The sequence below is a fragment of the Bos indicus genome, chromosome 5 (assembly GCF_029378745.1).
Source record: "Bos indicus isolate NIAB-ARS_2022 breed Sahiwal x Tharparkar chromosome 5, NIAB-ARS_B.indTharparkar_mat_pri_1.0, whole genome shotgun sequence".
Lineage (NCBI taxonomy): Eukaryota > Metazoa > Chordata > Mammalia > Artiodactyla > Bovidae > Bos > Bos indicus.
Window position 1 is genome coordinate 117,153,857 of NC_091764.1, and position 16,081 is coordinate 117,169,937.

At 57.8% G+C, this 16,081-nt stretch overlaps 1 protein-coding gene across 5 annotated transcripts; it reads left to right on the forward strand.

The window, feature by feature from the left end:
• The first annotated feature begins 384 nt into the window (after nt 1-384).
• TRMU (tRNA mitochondrial 2-thiouridylase) lies at nt 385-15,759 on the forward strand. Of its 5 annotated transcripts, XM_019961991.2 has the most exons (11): nt 385-539; nt 4,312-4,477; nt 5,170-5,276; nt 6,997-7,119; nt 10,209-10,381; nt 10,995-11,048; nt 11,133-11,199; nt 12,408-12,508; nt 13,969-14,113; nt 14,887-14,969; nt 15,399-15,759. In XM_019961991.2, exons 1-11 carry the CDS (start codon nt 458-460, stop codon nt 15,549-15,551), a joined length of 1,254 nt encoding a protein of 417 aa, XP_019817550.1. In that variant the 5' UTR covers nt 385-457; the 3' UTR covers nt 15,552-15,759. The 5 variants fall into 5 exon arrangements, with proteins under 5 accessions (XP_019817550.1, XP_070646688.1, XP_019817551.1 ...); XM_070790587.1 differs by lacking the exon at nt 14,887-14,969; XM_019961993.2 differs by lacking the exon at nt 385-539 and having other exon boundaries at nt 4,314-4,477; nt 10,268-10,381.
• The last annotated feature ends 322 nt before the right edge of the window (nt 15,760-16,081 follow it).

Below are 16,081 nucleotides of genomic sequence, written 5' to 3' on the forward strand. Positions count from 1 at the left end.
CCTACCAGATTCCCTGGAGCACAGAGCACCTCAGTCCACCCTGAACGCCCTCAGGTGATGTTGAAGGTCAAGAGCTATTTTAGCAGAATGGGGTTCAATATCCGTGGAGGCAGATGGCAAATGCCTTTGTTGTTCAGACCTTGGGAATGCTCTTGGTAAGTGCCAATTTGTAGTTGGCATCACACACACACCTGTGTGTTCTGGGAACACACTCGCACGCGCGCGCGTAGGAAGCGCTGACTGTGTCCGGCAGCTGCGGGCAGAGAGGTAAGCCAGAGCCAGGAGCGCAGGGGGCGTGGTCACAGGCCCGCCAGGGAGCAGCGGGCAGGGAGGAACGCAGGGCGCTGAGCACCTGCTTCCGCCCGGGCCTCTTCTGCGCTCTCGCCTCCAGGGAAGGGCGGGACTTCCGGCTAGAAGCGGAAGCGACGGCGGCAGTGAGGGGAATCGGCCGCTGTCGATGCAGGTGGCTCGGCATGTCGTGTGCGCCGTCTCCGGCGGCGTGGACAGCGCAGTGGCAGCGCTGCTGCTGAGGCGGAGAGGTGAGAAGGCCGAGTGACCCGGCCGCCCCCGAGCGGCCCCTTCTCGGAGAGCCCCGCTTGGTGGCGCGCGCCCCGGCCCGCCCTCTGCGCCTGGGGGTCGGAGAGCGCGCGGCCGCCTGTCGGGGAGCGGTCAGGCCCCCAGTTGCCGCCGGGGTCGAGCAGGGGAGAGTGGGTCTCCGACTCCGGGCGGTCGCTTTTCTCCCTGGCCCCGAGGCCTTGCTCCCGCGGCGGCGGCGGCGGCGGCGGCGGCGGCGGCGTCCACACTCAGCCTAGGCTTGAGGAGCGCCGCAGCCTCCGTGGAGGTCCTTCCCTCCACGACACACGACGTGGCCGACCAGTCCCGACGGGCGGTGTGCTTATCAGGTCACGGCTGTGCTTTCCACTCGGTGGATGACAGACTCTTGGCGCAGGAGCGCTTCCGTTTTCTCAGGCGTCTATCGGGCGCCCCCGGTCGGGAGCAGGGCTTCACTGCCCGTCTAATTCTCCGTCCGTGTGACCCGCTCCCTTGGGAGCCCTCCTGTACCTAGTGGCACTTGTAGACGCTCTGTTGTTGAGGCGCCTTTCGTTCTTAGGCACTTGGAATGCAGAGGGAACCCAAGGTTCCTGACCTGGGACAAGTGAGTCAAGCTCTCCCTGTTTGTAGAATGGAGGGACCGCCTACCTCCCAGGGTTGCTGGAGGTAGTATTAATAAGTAACAGGACACACAAAGCCTTTACCACAGTGCCCAGCACACGTTAGGCACTCAGCAGTAGAGCCTATTAGTGCGTATTAATAACCAAACTGTCACAAAAGGTGTAACAAAAAGTGTCAGTTAATGTAGAGGCAGGCTGTGAGCATATATAATTGCGATAGGGCAGGGAATCAAAGCATCACAGAGATGGTGGTGTTTGCGCTGAGACTACTGGCAAAGCCAAGTTCATGTGTCCAGTGGTACAGTGAGGCCAGACAAACTGAAGGTTTGAGTTTGGAGCAGAGCAAGGTTTATTCATGGAGGAGGTTGCAACCTGGAAGATGAGAGACCTAAGATCCTCTCATCCATGGTATGAGGACTTGGAGGAGGAGTTCCCTGAGCAAAGGCTGGGGCTTAGGAGGTGAGGAGGAAGCGTTTCCGGTGGAGTCGGCAGCAGGTGCGAAGCTCAGGCACGAAAGTGCTGGCTGGGTCTGGGGGTGCTGGTGTCAGCCGGCAAAGTCGATCAGGTCCCGAGAACGTGCACGGCGGGGCTAAGAAAGAAACTAAAGCAAGAGACTACAAAGATGGGGTCGAGAGGTTCAGACACGGCTCCACGAAGGGACGCAGTCTGACACCGACTTCATTCAGCATCTTATATTTATACAGAAAAGCGTGAGAAAGACAAGACAGTTGACATTTTTTCTTGGTTGGCCTATACATCTTACAAACAGTCACAAGAAATCTTGAGAGCATGGGAATGGCTCCCTGTTATTATTTCTTACACCAGATAACATTTCTCTGTGCGTGAGAAGTTTGCACAGAACTCCAGGTGCCTGCAGTAAATAAGCGCCTAATCTCTGGGGTGGCGGGACAGAGAGCTGTGTTTGCAAGCAAACCCTCAAGGACTGAGGCAGCTCCCAGAGCTGTGTCCTTCGGACAAAGGACCTCTCACGGGCAGCTCCCCGCATGGGGGGAGAGAGGAGGGGAGGCCGGCTGAGCGCACTTGTGGAGTGTGTTCTGTTCGGGGCTTCACACTGTGTCGTGGGAGACAGCGCAGAGCCCTTGAAGGGTTCTGACTAGGCAGCGACACGTCGAGGGTGATGTGGCAGACATCCCTGGGGAGGCTAGTTGGGTTATCTTACTCCTTCAGGAGGCTAGCGCTCCTTCCCAGAATCCAGGCTGAGCACCGTCACAGACCAGCTACCTTGGGTTTTGCTCCTCCGGGTGGGAAGCCGAGGGGCACAGCAGAGAAGCAGCACGGCCCTGTCCCCTCGACATGGAGGCCTTTCCCAATCTCGTCGGAGGTGCCTCCTGAAAAGCTGAGAGCCTGCAGAGCGCTGTGGTCTCCTGGAGCGCCAGGGCCTCAGCCACATGAGTGGTCACGTCGCCAGGAGGAGGATGATCAGGCACATGAGCCACGGAAGAGGGGATTTTTAAAGCTCTGGGTGTGGAGTTGTGTGTTTGTTTTGCGTAAGCTCCTGTTGTGTGCTGGGCTCTGGGGACACATGGGTGTGGACACGGCGTTGGCAGGTGGCAGAGCGCCTCACTTTGGTAGCTGCAGGGGCGCAGACAGGACCAGCTGGAGCCCAGTGTAGGGTGCACTGTTAGGGAAGCACGGTCAGGGGATTTGGGAAGAAGAGAAGGGAGGACCTGCTGGGACGGGGCTAGTGGCCTGGCTCACATGGCGTTTTGGAGTTTGGCCAAGCTTTGTCACCGAGTCTCTGCTCTTTGGAATGCCGTGTCAAAGCTTTTACAGTCCAGTGCCCTGTCTTTCATCACATTCGGCCTACCCAAAAGAAACGCTTCTCATACATGGTAGACACCTATGCAGTTACAAAGTTGGTCTCCCCCACGTTTGGTTTGGTACTTTGTCTGCAACAGAAAAGGGGAAAAACAGGTCCCAAAGTACATAGATGTGTGTGCCTGTGTGTGTGTTAGTCGCTCGGTCATGTCCCACTCTTTGCGACCCCAAGGACTGTATCCCGCCAGGCTCCTCTGTCCATGGGATTCTCCAGGAACGAATACTGGAGTGGGTTGCCATTCTCTTCTCCAGGAGATCTTCCCGGCCCAGAGGTTGAACCTGGGTCTCTTGCATTATAGGCAGATTCTTTACCGTCTGAGCCACCAGGGAAGCCCTATGATAAAGCAACCAAAAGTTTTAATGTCTTTGTTGGGGATTTTCTCCCCGGGACTTGGAAGCGACGGACCTGAAAGAAGGACACTTGGACAGTCTCTCGCAAGGACTGACAAGTTCATTTCTGCAGTCAAGCTTTTTTATAGAAGCAGGAACAAAGAGCTTAAAGTATGCGGCCAGCAGAGCGCGTACGGAGTTAACACATAATCAGTAGAAACATTTCAAGGACAGCGCGCTCTAAATGACTCATGGGCTTCTCCCACAACCCGCTCTCACAAGTAACATCCCTGTTTATTATTAACTCTTGGCGCCGAGCATAACCAAAGGCAGGAGATGTCTTTCTGTCCGTAGTGCAAAGCCGCGTACTTCTGGCCCTTCGCCATTTTCCCAAGGACTTTCTCCTTTTACGGCTATTTTGCACTACGCTTCCCAACAGTCTTTATGTCTGATGTCTTAGAATCTAATTCTTAGTGGGTAATTGGAAATAATTTTTGAATTGAGTTTACTTTTCTGATAACTGAATGGCGGTTTTTATTTGTTTTGAAAAATTGTGTAGAATTTCTGCTTTTCTTTCATTCAGTCACATTGCTAAGTCTCTCTATTTGCTGACACAGTGTGGGGACGTGAAGATGGAGAGATGCCATCTCGTCCACAGCTCCAGGGTGTTCACACCCCCGGGTTGCACACTGTCAGTTCAGCCCCACAGGGTGTTGTGATGATGGAGGCCTTTACCAAGTGCAGCAGAGCATCAGGAGTGTTTACATCAAGATGTGGTCGGAGCGCTGCAGACCTCGTGGCAGCGGGAGGGACAGCCAGGCCCCCGTGCACAGGGGCGCAGGAGAGCTCGGAAGGAGGGACAGCCAGGCCCAGTGCCCAGGGGCGCAGGAGAGCTCGGAAGGCACTGCCTTTCCACACCTGGTCGACGCCACATCCCCTCTTGACTTTGCCCCTCCACTCCTACCCCCAGGTTACCAGGTGACCGGGGTGTTTATGAAGAACTGGGACTCCCTGGACGAGCACGGTGTCTGCACCGCTGACAGAGACTGTGAGGACGCCTACAGAGTGTGCCGGATCCTGGACATCCCCTTCCGCCAGGTGTCCTACGCGAAGGAGTACTGGAACGACGTGTTCAGGTCAGGGCTCCCTGCCGTGGCGCAGGCCCTCTCCACGGCAGGCCTGCTGGGGTCAGCCAGTGCTTTCTCTTTTCAGGCCGCGGTGCCAGAGACCGTGTGTGGGAGGCCTCGACCGCCCCTGGAGAGTCTGGGTTGGAAGCCAGGCCTGCATCCTGAGCACCCCAGCCCTTGTTCCTATTACTGTGCCACCTGCCAGAAGTCTCTTTAACGTCTCTTGAACCTTGAGATGTTCTGCTGCTAAATTAGCATGAGAGAGTGAGGGCTCAGGTCTGCTCTGGGAGGCCGGCTGTGGCTGGTCCCTGAGGATGGAGCCCCTGGGCCATCAGTGTTGGGCTGAGGAAGCAGCTGGGGTGCTGGTTAAACAGACATCCGAGCCTGGGCGGGGCCCTGCAACCTGCACCTCAGCAGGCGCTCCAGTTGGTTCTCGGATGGGGTCCTGTGGCTCTTACTTTGGGAAATGGCACAATGGGCCTCGGTGTCTGGTGAGTGCAGATTCAGATGGAAAGCGCAGCTGGCTTTAAACAAACGTTTGATGAAAATACTGAAAATGATTCTGTACTGAAGCTACTATCTTGCAGAAAGTTACAGTTTTAATCAAACATGGAGAATCTCTAAGCAAGTCGTGTACCTGATTTATTTTTCTGTAGGATGTTTGACACTTAGAAATAAAAAGGCTTTTCTTTTCATTGCAGTGATTTTTTAAATGAATATGAAAAAGGAAGAACTCCTAATCCTGACATAGTCTGCAACAAGCATATCAAATTCCGTTGTTTTTTTAATTATGCTGTGGATAACCTTGGTAAGTGATTTGAATTATCTTCATTTGTCTTTTTAAAAATCATGAGATTTCCAGGAGCTGAGGTTGGTTTCAGCATGTATCTGCTGGATCTGAGGATGTAAAGCTTAAATTTGAAGAGCTCACCCAGCATTGGACAAGTATTTTTCCTCCAGCTCCGGAGTGAGAATCACAGCTGAGCCAGGCAGAACTGATGCTTTTGAACTGTGGTGTTGGAGAAGACTCTTGAGAGTCCCTTGGACTTCAAGGAGATCCAACCAGTCCATCAGGAATAAGTCCTGAATATTCATTGGAAGGACTGATGCTGAAGCTGAAGTTCCAGTCCTTTGGCCACCTGATGCGAAGAGCTGACTCATTGAAAAAGACCCTATTGCTCGGAAAGACTGAAGGCAGGAGGAGAAGGGGACGACAGAGGATGAGATGGCTGGCATCACCGACTCAATGGACATGAGTTTGAGCAAGCCCTGGGAGATGGTGAAGGCCAGGGACGCCTGGCGTGCTGCAGTCCAGGGGTTGCAGAGTCGGACACGACTGAGCAGCTGAACGACAGCTGATTGATGGGCTTCCCTGGTGGCGCAGTGGTGAAGAATCTGCCGCCAAGAAAGGAGACGTGGGTTCGATCCCTGGGTCAGGAAGAATCCCCGGAGAAGGAAATGGCAACGCTCTCCAGTATTCTTGCCTGGAGAATCCCATGGACAGAGGCGCCTGGCAGGCTACAGTCGGGTCACAAAGAGTTGGACACAACTTAGCGACTAAACAGTTCTTTGGTTAAGTGCTGGGTCAGTTTTGCTGCAGCTTCCAGGAAACAGTCTCACAATCCTGAATGTCTATGAAATTTTCACACAATGCAAGGCCTGTGGATTAGTATATGCCTCGGTAGGTTCTTTGACTTTTTTGCATAGTATGGAAAGAAGAAATTGATTTTACTGGATGGTCCTTCACTGTGATAAAAGTACTATGCGTTTATTAAAGAAAGTTTAAAACTTACAAGCATAAGAAGAGGAGGAAAAGTGTCATCTGCAATTTCCTCCCAGAATCAAAAAGAAAGGCTTTCTGTTGCTTGTCTTCCGGTTTTCCTGTACATCGAGAAGAGTGGGATCCTGTACTTTATCTGTTGAATGACATCATAAGTGTTTCCCCGGTGCCTTTAAACATTGTGTGTGTCTGGTGCTGTTATCGTGCAGTGCTGCTTTATTCGTAGTCTCCTGGTATTAAACAGTTTGGTTGTTTTCAGTGTTTTCTTAGTATAAGAAGCGCTGAAATGAGCTTTCTGTATTTAAACCTTTGTGTACGTGTTTGATGTTTTCCTTAAGCTAGAATGAATAAATAGATGGTAACTTTTTTTGGACGTGTGGCTTGTGGGTTCTTAGGTCCCCGATCAGGCATCGAGCCTGGGCACTGGCAGTGAGAGAACTGAGTCCTAAGCACTGAGCTCCCCGGGACTTCCTGACATTAACTTCTGAAAGGCTGTTAGAGATGCAGCAAAACCTCGTAGCTAACATTTTATTAGTTCAGAGACTTCAAAGACCACCTGTCTAATGGAATCCCAGGAGTGTGTCTCTTCCCTGGGATCTGGGCATTGGGGAGCGGGGCGGATCCCCTGTGCAGACCGCCTGGTGTGAGACCTGGCATCTCTGCCCCACGGAGCACCCTGGGCTCAGACTGACCGAGGCCAGCAAGTGCACGCCTGAACTCTGACCCTCATTCTGTAAAAACCTCCCAGGCGCAGATGCGGTGGCGACAGGTCACTACGCAAGAACGTCCCTGGAAGATGAAGAGGTGTTCCAGCAGAAACACATCAAGAGGCCGGAAGGGCTCTTCAGAAACCGGTTTGAAGTTAGGAACGGTGAGTACACGTGTCAGGCCAGGGCCGAACTATTTGGGAGCGAAGCAGTGGCTGCGGGCTGTCAGCGTGCTCTGCCCGACTTCTCCCCGTGTTTTCCAGGCGAGCTCATTGGCTTTGGTTTCCTCCTCAAAGAAGGACAGTGAGTTGCCTCAAGGGTCACTGCCCCCGGGGCCTCCGACTGGCTCAGGCGGGCACCCAGGCAGGGCTGCTGGGAAACTTAACCCAGTTCTGGGGGAAGCAGGCGACAGTGTTGGAGTGTCACAGACCCCATTCTCAGCCTTGCGTTGTCGAGATTGAGGGGTGATGTACTTCAGTGTGAAATGAGGCTGGCTCCTGACATTCATGGCACAGGTCTGGCAGCTTGCTTCGGAAGATGACATGTATAAATTTTCAGTGTCAAAGGGCACGAGGTGTCACCAGCCTAGAAAGTGCCAAGTAGTCGACTGGAAGGCTGTTGGCTTGTCCTGGTGCACGTTTATGTAGAAGAGAGGAATTTACATCCTTATGCAGTGAAGGATGGCATGGAGCCCAGAGCCACGTCTCTGCAGACAGTTTCCTTGGCTGCAGGACAGTAGGGAACCTGCGTTTCTCCAGGTCTGGCCTGCCCTGGCCTGCCTCCTGTCCACCGCCTCCCTCTCTGACCCCAGAGGTGTCCCCTCCCTGCACCCATCTTAGCAGGGCCAGCAGGCGGGTCTCCGGGTCCTCTTCTCCGAGGAGGTAACTGAAGCTTGGCGGCATCGCTGGCAGGGGGCCTTGGGTCGGGGGCTGGACACAGCCCGGTCCACCCAGCTCCACAGTCTCTGCTCCTCCCCGGTCCTCCGTGTTGTCCAGCCCAGTTACAGGCCGCAGCTCAGCTGCCCTGTGATCTCTCCTCCTCTCCACCTTGCGGCAGCCGAGGCCACAGATCAACAAACTGACTGGACCCAGACCAGGCCGCCACTTAGCCTGTGTTGGGAAGGCCTCCTGCTGCCGCCAGCACAGCACTGTGTCTGCTGGGGGACGCCGGTGCGCAGGGAGACATGACCGCTTCCCTCCCCGGTGCGACCTGTACACTCCTGGGGAACCCCTCAGCAGGAAAGCAGCCCCCCGCCCCGCACACTGGGAGGGCCTGACTGTGGCCGCCCAGCCCTGCCGCCCGGGCACTCCACAGCAGAATCAGGCCCCAGGACCCAGTGGTTGTGGCTCTCGGGGCGGGAGTAGATGAAGGATTTGTTTCTGTGTCGCGTAGCGTGCCTGCTGAGTTCCTGGAAGAGGCGCTGCCGCGCAGAGCTGGCGGGCCTTTCTGACCAGACCTGGTGGCGCGGTGCCTGCTCTGGCCTGTGTCGCTGTTGGAACAGGGCCGCAGTGTCTGTTCTCTGCGTGTTTTCAAGACACTACAGGTTTTTTATTTTGTTCTGACTCAGTTGCCCTGGGGGCTGGACTAAGCCTCCTGGCCTTAGTCACTGGGGAGAGGGCACGGGGTCAGCGCGCCCACCCTGAGCTCCTGTGCCCTTCCTATCCCAGGGGCAGCCTGTGTCCTCACCCGTCAGGGGCAGGTGGCACGCTGGCCAACCCGGAGCAGGGAAGGTGCTGAAGGGGGCTCTGGGTGCCAGCAAACCCTCCCTTAGTGGGGGTCCCTCTTCCTGGTCAAGGGTTACCTGCTTGCTTTTTTTAAAATCATAAATTTTTTGTTTGTTTGCTTAAATTTAGTTTTGAAACAAAAAATAGCATTTGGCAAATGAGTCTTCCTACCTGATGACTGGTTGACTGGATTCTCTTTTTCACTTTTCACTTGATTTTGTTGTTTTATACGTAAAAACTGATGGAATGGAACCCATGTGATTGGGCTCAGTTTCCAGCTCTGCCCTCGTCTCCCTGCACCCCTGTGGGCGGTCACTTTCATTATCTAGGCCTCGGTTTCCTCACCTGAAGATGGGGATAAATCTGTCATAGGGCTAACATGAGGGTCAAATTTGAGGTCACAGAAGGAAAACATAACCAACCACACAGAGAGCACGCTACACGTGTGACGGGGCGGGCCACGTGCTGTACCTGGGCTCTTTGTACCTTTTGCATGGATGTGAGCTCGGCGTGTGACTTGCTGAGGCTTCGCTTAGCCCTAGTCATGACACATGGAGAGAGGCCGTGACACTGGCGTCATGCTCCATTTCCTCCGTTGGTCACTGAGCTGCAGAGCGGAGGACCCAGTGTTCTTGGTTGTAGAAGGCCTGTAACATGCCAGGCAGGACCCAGCAGCCCAGAGAACCCCGTCCCAAGGCCAGGGTCAGGCAGAGCTCTGCACCATTGCCATCAAGCTGGGAACAGTCTTCACATGAAACAGACCTTTGGAGGGGCTTCGGGTGGTAGAGGCCCACCTACCAGTGCAGGAGATGTGAGAGGTGTGGGTTTCCTGTAAGAGATCCCGTAGAGGAGGGCACGGTGACCCACTCCAGTACACTTGCCTGGAGAATCCCATGGACAGAGGAGCCTGGTGGGTTGCAGTCGTGGGCTCACAGAGTCAGACACGACTGAAGCAACTTAGCGCACACGCAGACCTTTAGAGAAACCGCAGAGGCTCGGCTGACAGGTGACAGCTTGGACTCTGAACAGCCCACTGTCACCAGGCGGGGAAGCGGGTTGAGAAGCGGGCGCTGCTGGGGAGTGTGGTCGGCATGCACTGGGGGCGGGAGGTGAGGAGAGCAGCCAGGGCGTGAACTCCTGTCGTCAGTGGGAAACAGCACAGCCCAGGCCGTCTCAGCAGGGTTTGATTTTCCCAAATGTGGCTCATTTTGTTTTCTTCTTAATATTTCATAATGTTTTTGTCATGTGATGTTTAATCTTTGAAAACATAGCCTAACACATGAACCGGAATAAATTCCCTTATCACATAAAATCTCCCTTCCGTGTATTTTTTTCAACAGTAGATGAATTAGGGGTGGGACTTTTTGTTAACCATGGCAGATCTTTTTTCTGGAAATGTACTGTTGATTATTGATCTTTGTTTCTGCCAGACCAGGGCTAATCTGTCAAAGTAAACAGGAGGACACTATTAAAAGCAATGTATGGTTATTTTTGTTCCTGCAACATCTTTTGTTCTTTACTCTTGGCAGCGGTAAAACTCCTCCAAGCAGCTGACAACTTTAAAGACCAGACCTTCTTTCTCAGCCAGGTTCCCCAGGAGGCACTAAGGAGAACCCTCTTCCCCCTGGGGGAGTTAACGAAAGATTTCGTAAAGAAAATAGCTGCTGAGAACAGACTTCATCATGTGCTTCAGAAGAAGGAGGTAGGATTGAAGGGCGTTGCCGCTGGCAGGGGGCGAGGGCTCCGCCCTCAGGACCCCCATTCTAGGGAGACACAAGGCAGAATGAGGCGAGGACGCCGGGCGACGGCCATTCCCACTCGCTCCTCTCACCTAGACGTGTCACCTCGGGAAGGGCCCCTGACCCTGCATCTCTGACCCTCCTGCGCCCTCGCCCTGTGGCCTGGCTTGCGCTTCCTGCTCCTGCTACGGCCCCTGTCTCTCCCCAGCCTCTCCCCAGCCTCACAGACAGTGCCTCGGGGCTCTAGCACTGGCTTCCTTTCTGGGCGGCTGGCCTGAGGGTCTGCCGTGAAGGCAGGCCCGGCAGGTCTTGGCGGTGGCACTGCTCGCAAGCGTAGCCGCCAGGTCCTTGTCTGGGACCTTAGAGAAGCCCCTTGAGGTCCGTGCATGGCTCTGACTGGTGTCTGTGGCCCTGGAGGAGGGCAGCTGGGCCCTGGCCTGGAGGGTGGGGTGGCTCAGGGCGGGTGAGCCCTAGGAGGCCCTGTGTTGTACCCCCGTTCTTGCCTGGGGTCTCCGAGTGGAGCGTGGGGCCCCCGCCCAGCCGCTCATCTCACACGTGGTCTTCTGTTCATTTCAGAGCATGGGCATCTGTTTTATTGGTAAAAGGAACTTTGAAAATTTCATCCTTGAGGTGAGTGTTCTTTGATGTGAAAGAATGGGGCCCTGTTTCTGCTCTGAACCTGGAGCTGTTGGTGATGGAGTACTGGTTTTCCAGTATTTACAGCCTCGACCTGGTCGATTTATTTCTATAGAAGACAACAAGGTTCTGGGGACACACAAAGGTGAGCGCAGTCCAGGGCTGCTTTTCGTGCTGAGCGCCTTGAGGCTTGGGGCGCCTGCATGCTGGGGGTTCAGGCGGGGTGCCCCAGGCCCTGCTGAGTGGCAGGGGGCTCGGAGGGCCGCAGGAAGGGGCGGGTGTCGCTGTGACGGGGGTCTGCATCTCGAGGTGTGGCTCCTCAGGCATTGCAGCCAATAATAGACAGTGCGCCTGGCTCAGAAGGCCTCACTGCGAGTTGGGTGTTCATCCACGCGAGGGAGAATAGAAGGCTACAGGAAAGTTCCACCCTGGGGGAAGGAGTCGGGTCGACTGCAGAGTGCAAGTTCCGTGACTTAGGACGGTGTGAAGAGCTGGGACCACCCGCTTCCTGGTGGGCTGCCGCTCCTCATTCGCAGACTCTGCTGGGTTGGGCACCCCCAGTCTGTGCTGGGCTGGCGTGGGAGGACAGGTCAGGTGCCCAGGTGGGAGGGCAGATGTGGGGCTGCACCCTGGGGGCCTGATGACAGGCGAGACTCGGCCCAGCAGGGTCTGACCTGCCTGGAGGAGGAGGGCTGGGCCTCAGACGTGGACACTCAACAGGGGCTTGTTCCTTAGAGAAGTCCACCTTGGTTTGGGCTGGACGGCCTCCCCTTCCTGGTGCTGGTGGGGGGGTGGGGCTTAGATGTCATGGGCTCCCCGAGACCTGAGGCAGGAGGAGAAGCTGGCCCTGCTGGGAACAGCTGCAGGGTGCTCCCAGCCTGTCCTGGCAGGAGATGGCCGGAGCCTCGGGGAGCCTGGTCCAGGAGGGGAGCGCTGAGCCTGGGCACCGTGGGTCCCCTTGTCCCCGCTGGGTCTTGTGCTGCTGGTGGTGGGGTGGGGGGTACACAGGAAGTTGGAGAGCACTGGGCACAGAGGGAGCGAGGCTGCGCTGGTGCCCCCGCCCCATGTGGTCAGTACAGGGGAGCGGGCATGCCTGTGAAACGCACAGAGGCTCGGCAGGAGGGGCTCGTGGCTTCCAGCGGGGCACTAGGTCCTCCTTCTAAAGGAGTGGGCCCTGCTCACTGCAGGCTGGGTGGCCCCGTGGCTGGAACTGCTCCTTGCAGGGTGGGAGGTGCAGCCTAACCCCAGCTGCTGCAAGCGGTCCACAGAGGGGCGCCTCCTGCCTGCCGCCCCGTCCCACCGGGACGTTTGCGAGAGGACTCCTCCCACCTCACCGAGAAACTGTCTCCACAGGTTGGTTCCTGTACACTTTGGGCCAGAGAGCCAACATAGGAGGCTTACGGGAGCCCTGGTACGTGGTGGACAAGGATGGTGCCAAGGGCGATGTGCTCGTGGTGAGTCGGCGGGAGGAGACGAGGCCGGGCTGGGCAGAGCCCACGAAGCTGAGCAGGCGGGGTGGGGGCTCTGCAGGGCCTTTTCTCTGTGCCCTCCAAGATGGGCGCCGCTACCAAAGGTTTTGTGTAAGGTACTTGATAGCTCTTCTTGTATGCCCATCACGCTGGTCGTCATCACGTCAGTCCCTGTAAGTAGATGTCACTCCTCTGATTGTACCCAGCGGACAGACCCAAAGCTGAAGTAGCGTGCGGAAGGCCTCGTGGACGTGGGGTGGGCAGTGCCCAGGATGGGCCTGCTCATGAGGGGCCCCAGCGAGTTGCTGTTGAGCAGACAAGGACAGAGCTGGGGCCAGCCCAGGCCACCTGCTGTAGCTCTGGGACCTGGGACTTTAGCGGGACCTGGGTACATTTTTGGAGAAGGCCACGGCAACCCACTCCAGTACTCTTACCTGAAAAGTCCCATGGACGGAGGAGCTTGGTAGGTTGCAGTCCATGGGGTCGCGAAGAGTTGGACATGACTGAGCCACTTCCGTTTCATTTTCATGCATTGGAGAAGGCAGTGGCAACCCACTCCAGTGTTCTTGCCTGGAGAATCCCAGGGACGGCGGAGCCTGGTGGGCTGCCGTCTATGGGGTTGCACAGAGTCGGACACGACTGAAGCGATTTAGCAGCTTAGCAGGGGACATTTTTAGTGTCACAGCATTGGGGTGGGCAACAGGTCCTGCTGGTGTGTAGCGGGTGAAGCCCGGGGCCCTGTCCCCTGCGGAATGATCCAGTCCCAGTCTCGGCAGGGCTGGGGGTGAGCAGCCTGGCTGAGCGCACGCTGTTCTTAGACTGGGTGGAGGGCCAGTGACCCTGCCCACCGTGGCTGGGACATCTCCTCCCAGGAGAGCCCTGGTGCAGAAGTCTGAACGGCGATTCTGATCACATTGAGTTAAAGTGACTTTCGTGTGATGTTCAGCAGTGTCTTTCGCTTTGGGAAAGGCTGGTTCCTGTGTGGGTGTCCTTGTCTCCTTAGAGCCTGAGGGCACTGGACTTGATGTTCTCGGTCCTGCCTTGAGGGGGCTGCTGGGTGCTAGGAGGCCAGGGTGTGTGGAGGCCCCAGGAGCCTATTCCCAGCCACGTGGTGTTTGGTGGGATCCCTGTGGGAATGTGGCTGGCCCGGGTGTCCGGGCACTGGACAGGCAGAGTGTGGCGGGGACGAGAGGAGTGAGGCTGTGAGTGGACCGCGTGCTCCTCTGCTGCTTGCCGAGGGCGCGTGGCGAGTGGCTTTCCCTCTGCACTCATCTGCACAGGCTTAGGGAGGCTCCAGGGACACACGCGCGCGAGTGTCCACGGGGCAGCGTGGTTTTCAGTGCGTGTTCGCTGCTACAGTTGTGAATGCAGTGCAGTGAGGGGCTCTGGGCAGGGACCCTCTACTGAGGGTGCAGGGCACCACAGCCTCGCGTTCCGTCCCGTAGGCCCCCCGGACGGACCACCCGGCCCTGTACAGGGACCTGCTGCGGACCGGCCGCGTTCACTGGATCGCGGAGGAGCCGCCTGCTGCCCTGGTCCGCGACAAGATGATGGAGTGTCACTTCCGCTTCCGCCACCAGATGGCGCTAGGTGACTGCTCAGGGACCCGTGGGCCAGGGCAGAGTTGAGACAGGCGGTGAAACCTGGGGCAGGGAGGGCCCGTGGGCCAGGGCACAGTTGGGACAGGGGATCAGACCTGGGGCAGGGAGGGCCCGTGGGCCAGGGCAGAGTTGGGACAGGAGGTCAGACCTGGGGCAGGGAGGGCCCGTGGGCCAGGGCACAGTTGGGACAGGGGATCAGACCTGGGGCAGGGAGGGCCCGTGGGCCAGGGCAGAGTTGGGACGGGATCAGACCTGGGGCAGGGAGGGCCCGTGGGCCAGGGTAGAGTTGGGACAGGCAGTCAGACCTGGGGCAGGGAGGGCCCGTGGGCCAGGGCAGAGTTTAGACAGGCGGTGAAACCTGGGGCAGGGAGGGCCCGTGGGCCAGGGCAGAGTTGGGACAGGCGGTCAGACCTGGGGCAGGGAGGGCCTCAGTGTCCAGACCACATAGCCCATTCAGCCCTCTTCGCCCTCTGCCTATGCACAGACAGGCTGGGGGCACTGAGGCCAGCTGAGCCCCCTTTGTCCGGGATGCAGGGGGGCGTCTTGGGAAGGGTGTGGGGGCCTCGGTCCAGCTGGCAGGTGGCTGGCAGGTAGTGTGTGTGTCCACCTGGCCCCGGCTGGGCGGTGCTGAGCCCCTCTGGCTGCTGTTGCCCCAAGCTTCCTTTGTCCGCACTTCCTGCTCCTCCTCCCCGGGGCTAAGACCTGAGGCTGCGCAGTCAGCAAGGCTAGCGCCTCCTCCAAGGATCCTTGTCTTCCACCCAGTGCCCTGCGTGCTGACCCTCAATCAGGATGGCACCGTGTGGGTGACTGCCGTGAAGGCTGTGCGCGCTCTCGCCCCGGGACAGGTGAGTGGGGACTCCGGCTGGCGGGTTGAATGGGGTTGTGGCCCTGCAGCTGTGTGTGGCCCTTCTTAGCACCAGCTCAGCCTGCAGACATGCAGGCTCTCGGTAGAGGCTTCATGCTCTGGAAGGACAGACGGCCTGCCTTTCTTCTGGACAATGAGGGGCTGAGGGCAGAGGGGTGTGGGGGTGCTGGTCACACGGCCAGCCCTGCACCTGGCGCTGCTCTCCCAGTTGTGAGCACGCAGCCTGGCTGCCGTGTGGCCCCGCCCTGGCCCTCCTGTGGCCTGGGCCCAGGGAGGCGAGGATTGAAGCCGGGGGAGGCGGCCCGGGGCCCGCCCTCCCCCAGCAGTAGACCAGCCGCGCGGGTCCAGGCTGCTCAGGGCACCCGGAGGCCGGGTCCCGCTGCAGGTGACGTGGCCTCTGTCCCCCCAGTTCGCCGTGTTCTACAAAGGGGACGAGTGCCTGGGCAGCGGGAAGATCCTACGTCTGGGGCCGTCCGCCTACACACTGCAGAAGGGCCAGAGAACGTCCAGCGTGGCCAAGGAGGGCCCCAGTGACAGCCCGGGCCTGGGGCCTGCACCCTGACGGAGGTGGAACGGCTGCTGCGGAGCTCGCGGGAGGAGGGGTGGGGAAGCGGAGCCGGGAGGCCGCCAGGGGCTCAGCACTGCCTCCCCTCTGGTGACCCGGCAGCCGCTCCAGTGCTGGCTGGAGGATCTGTCCCAGGTGCCCATTTGTAGGGTTCCTGCCTCACACCCCCAGGAGGGGCAGCGTCCAATAAAAACCCTGTCTGGGACATAGGTTCTGACGGTGCCTCTTGGGGGGCTGTCTCGGGGCTCCAGGGCACTGGGGGTGTGTGGCAAGGCAGGGGATGGCACAGAGGGGATGGGTCCCGCTTCTCTGCCTCTCCATTCACGCCTGTGCCCACCCTCCCCTGTGGCAGGGCCGTGTAAACAGCCTTGAGCTGGGTCCCAGCCTGTAGGGTGTCTGCCGGGAAGCGCTGCAGGTTTGAGGCCCCTCTGAGTGCGGCCCTGCCCTGAGTCCAGGCAGCTGCACACCCCACCAGAGTGTCCTGCACCCTGGCCAGTCACGGCAGAAGCAGGGGGCCTGGGCCCCTG

Coding starts and splice junctions, on each gene's coding strand:
- TRMU (XM_019961991.2), top strand. CDS start 458: ATGCAGGTGGCTCGGCATGTCGTGTGCGCCGTCTCCGGCGGCGTGGAC. Junction 11,049..11,132: donor TTGAAAATTTCATCCTTGAG/GTGAGTGTTCTT, acceptor CTGGTTTTCCAG/TATTTACAGCCTCGACCTGG. Junction 14,970..15,398: donor GCGCTCTCGCCCCGGGACAG/GTGAGTGGGGAC, acceptor CTGTCCCCCCAG/TTCGCCGTGTTCTACAAAGG.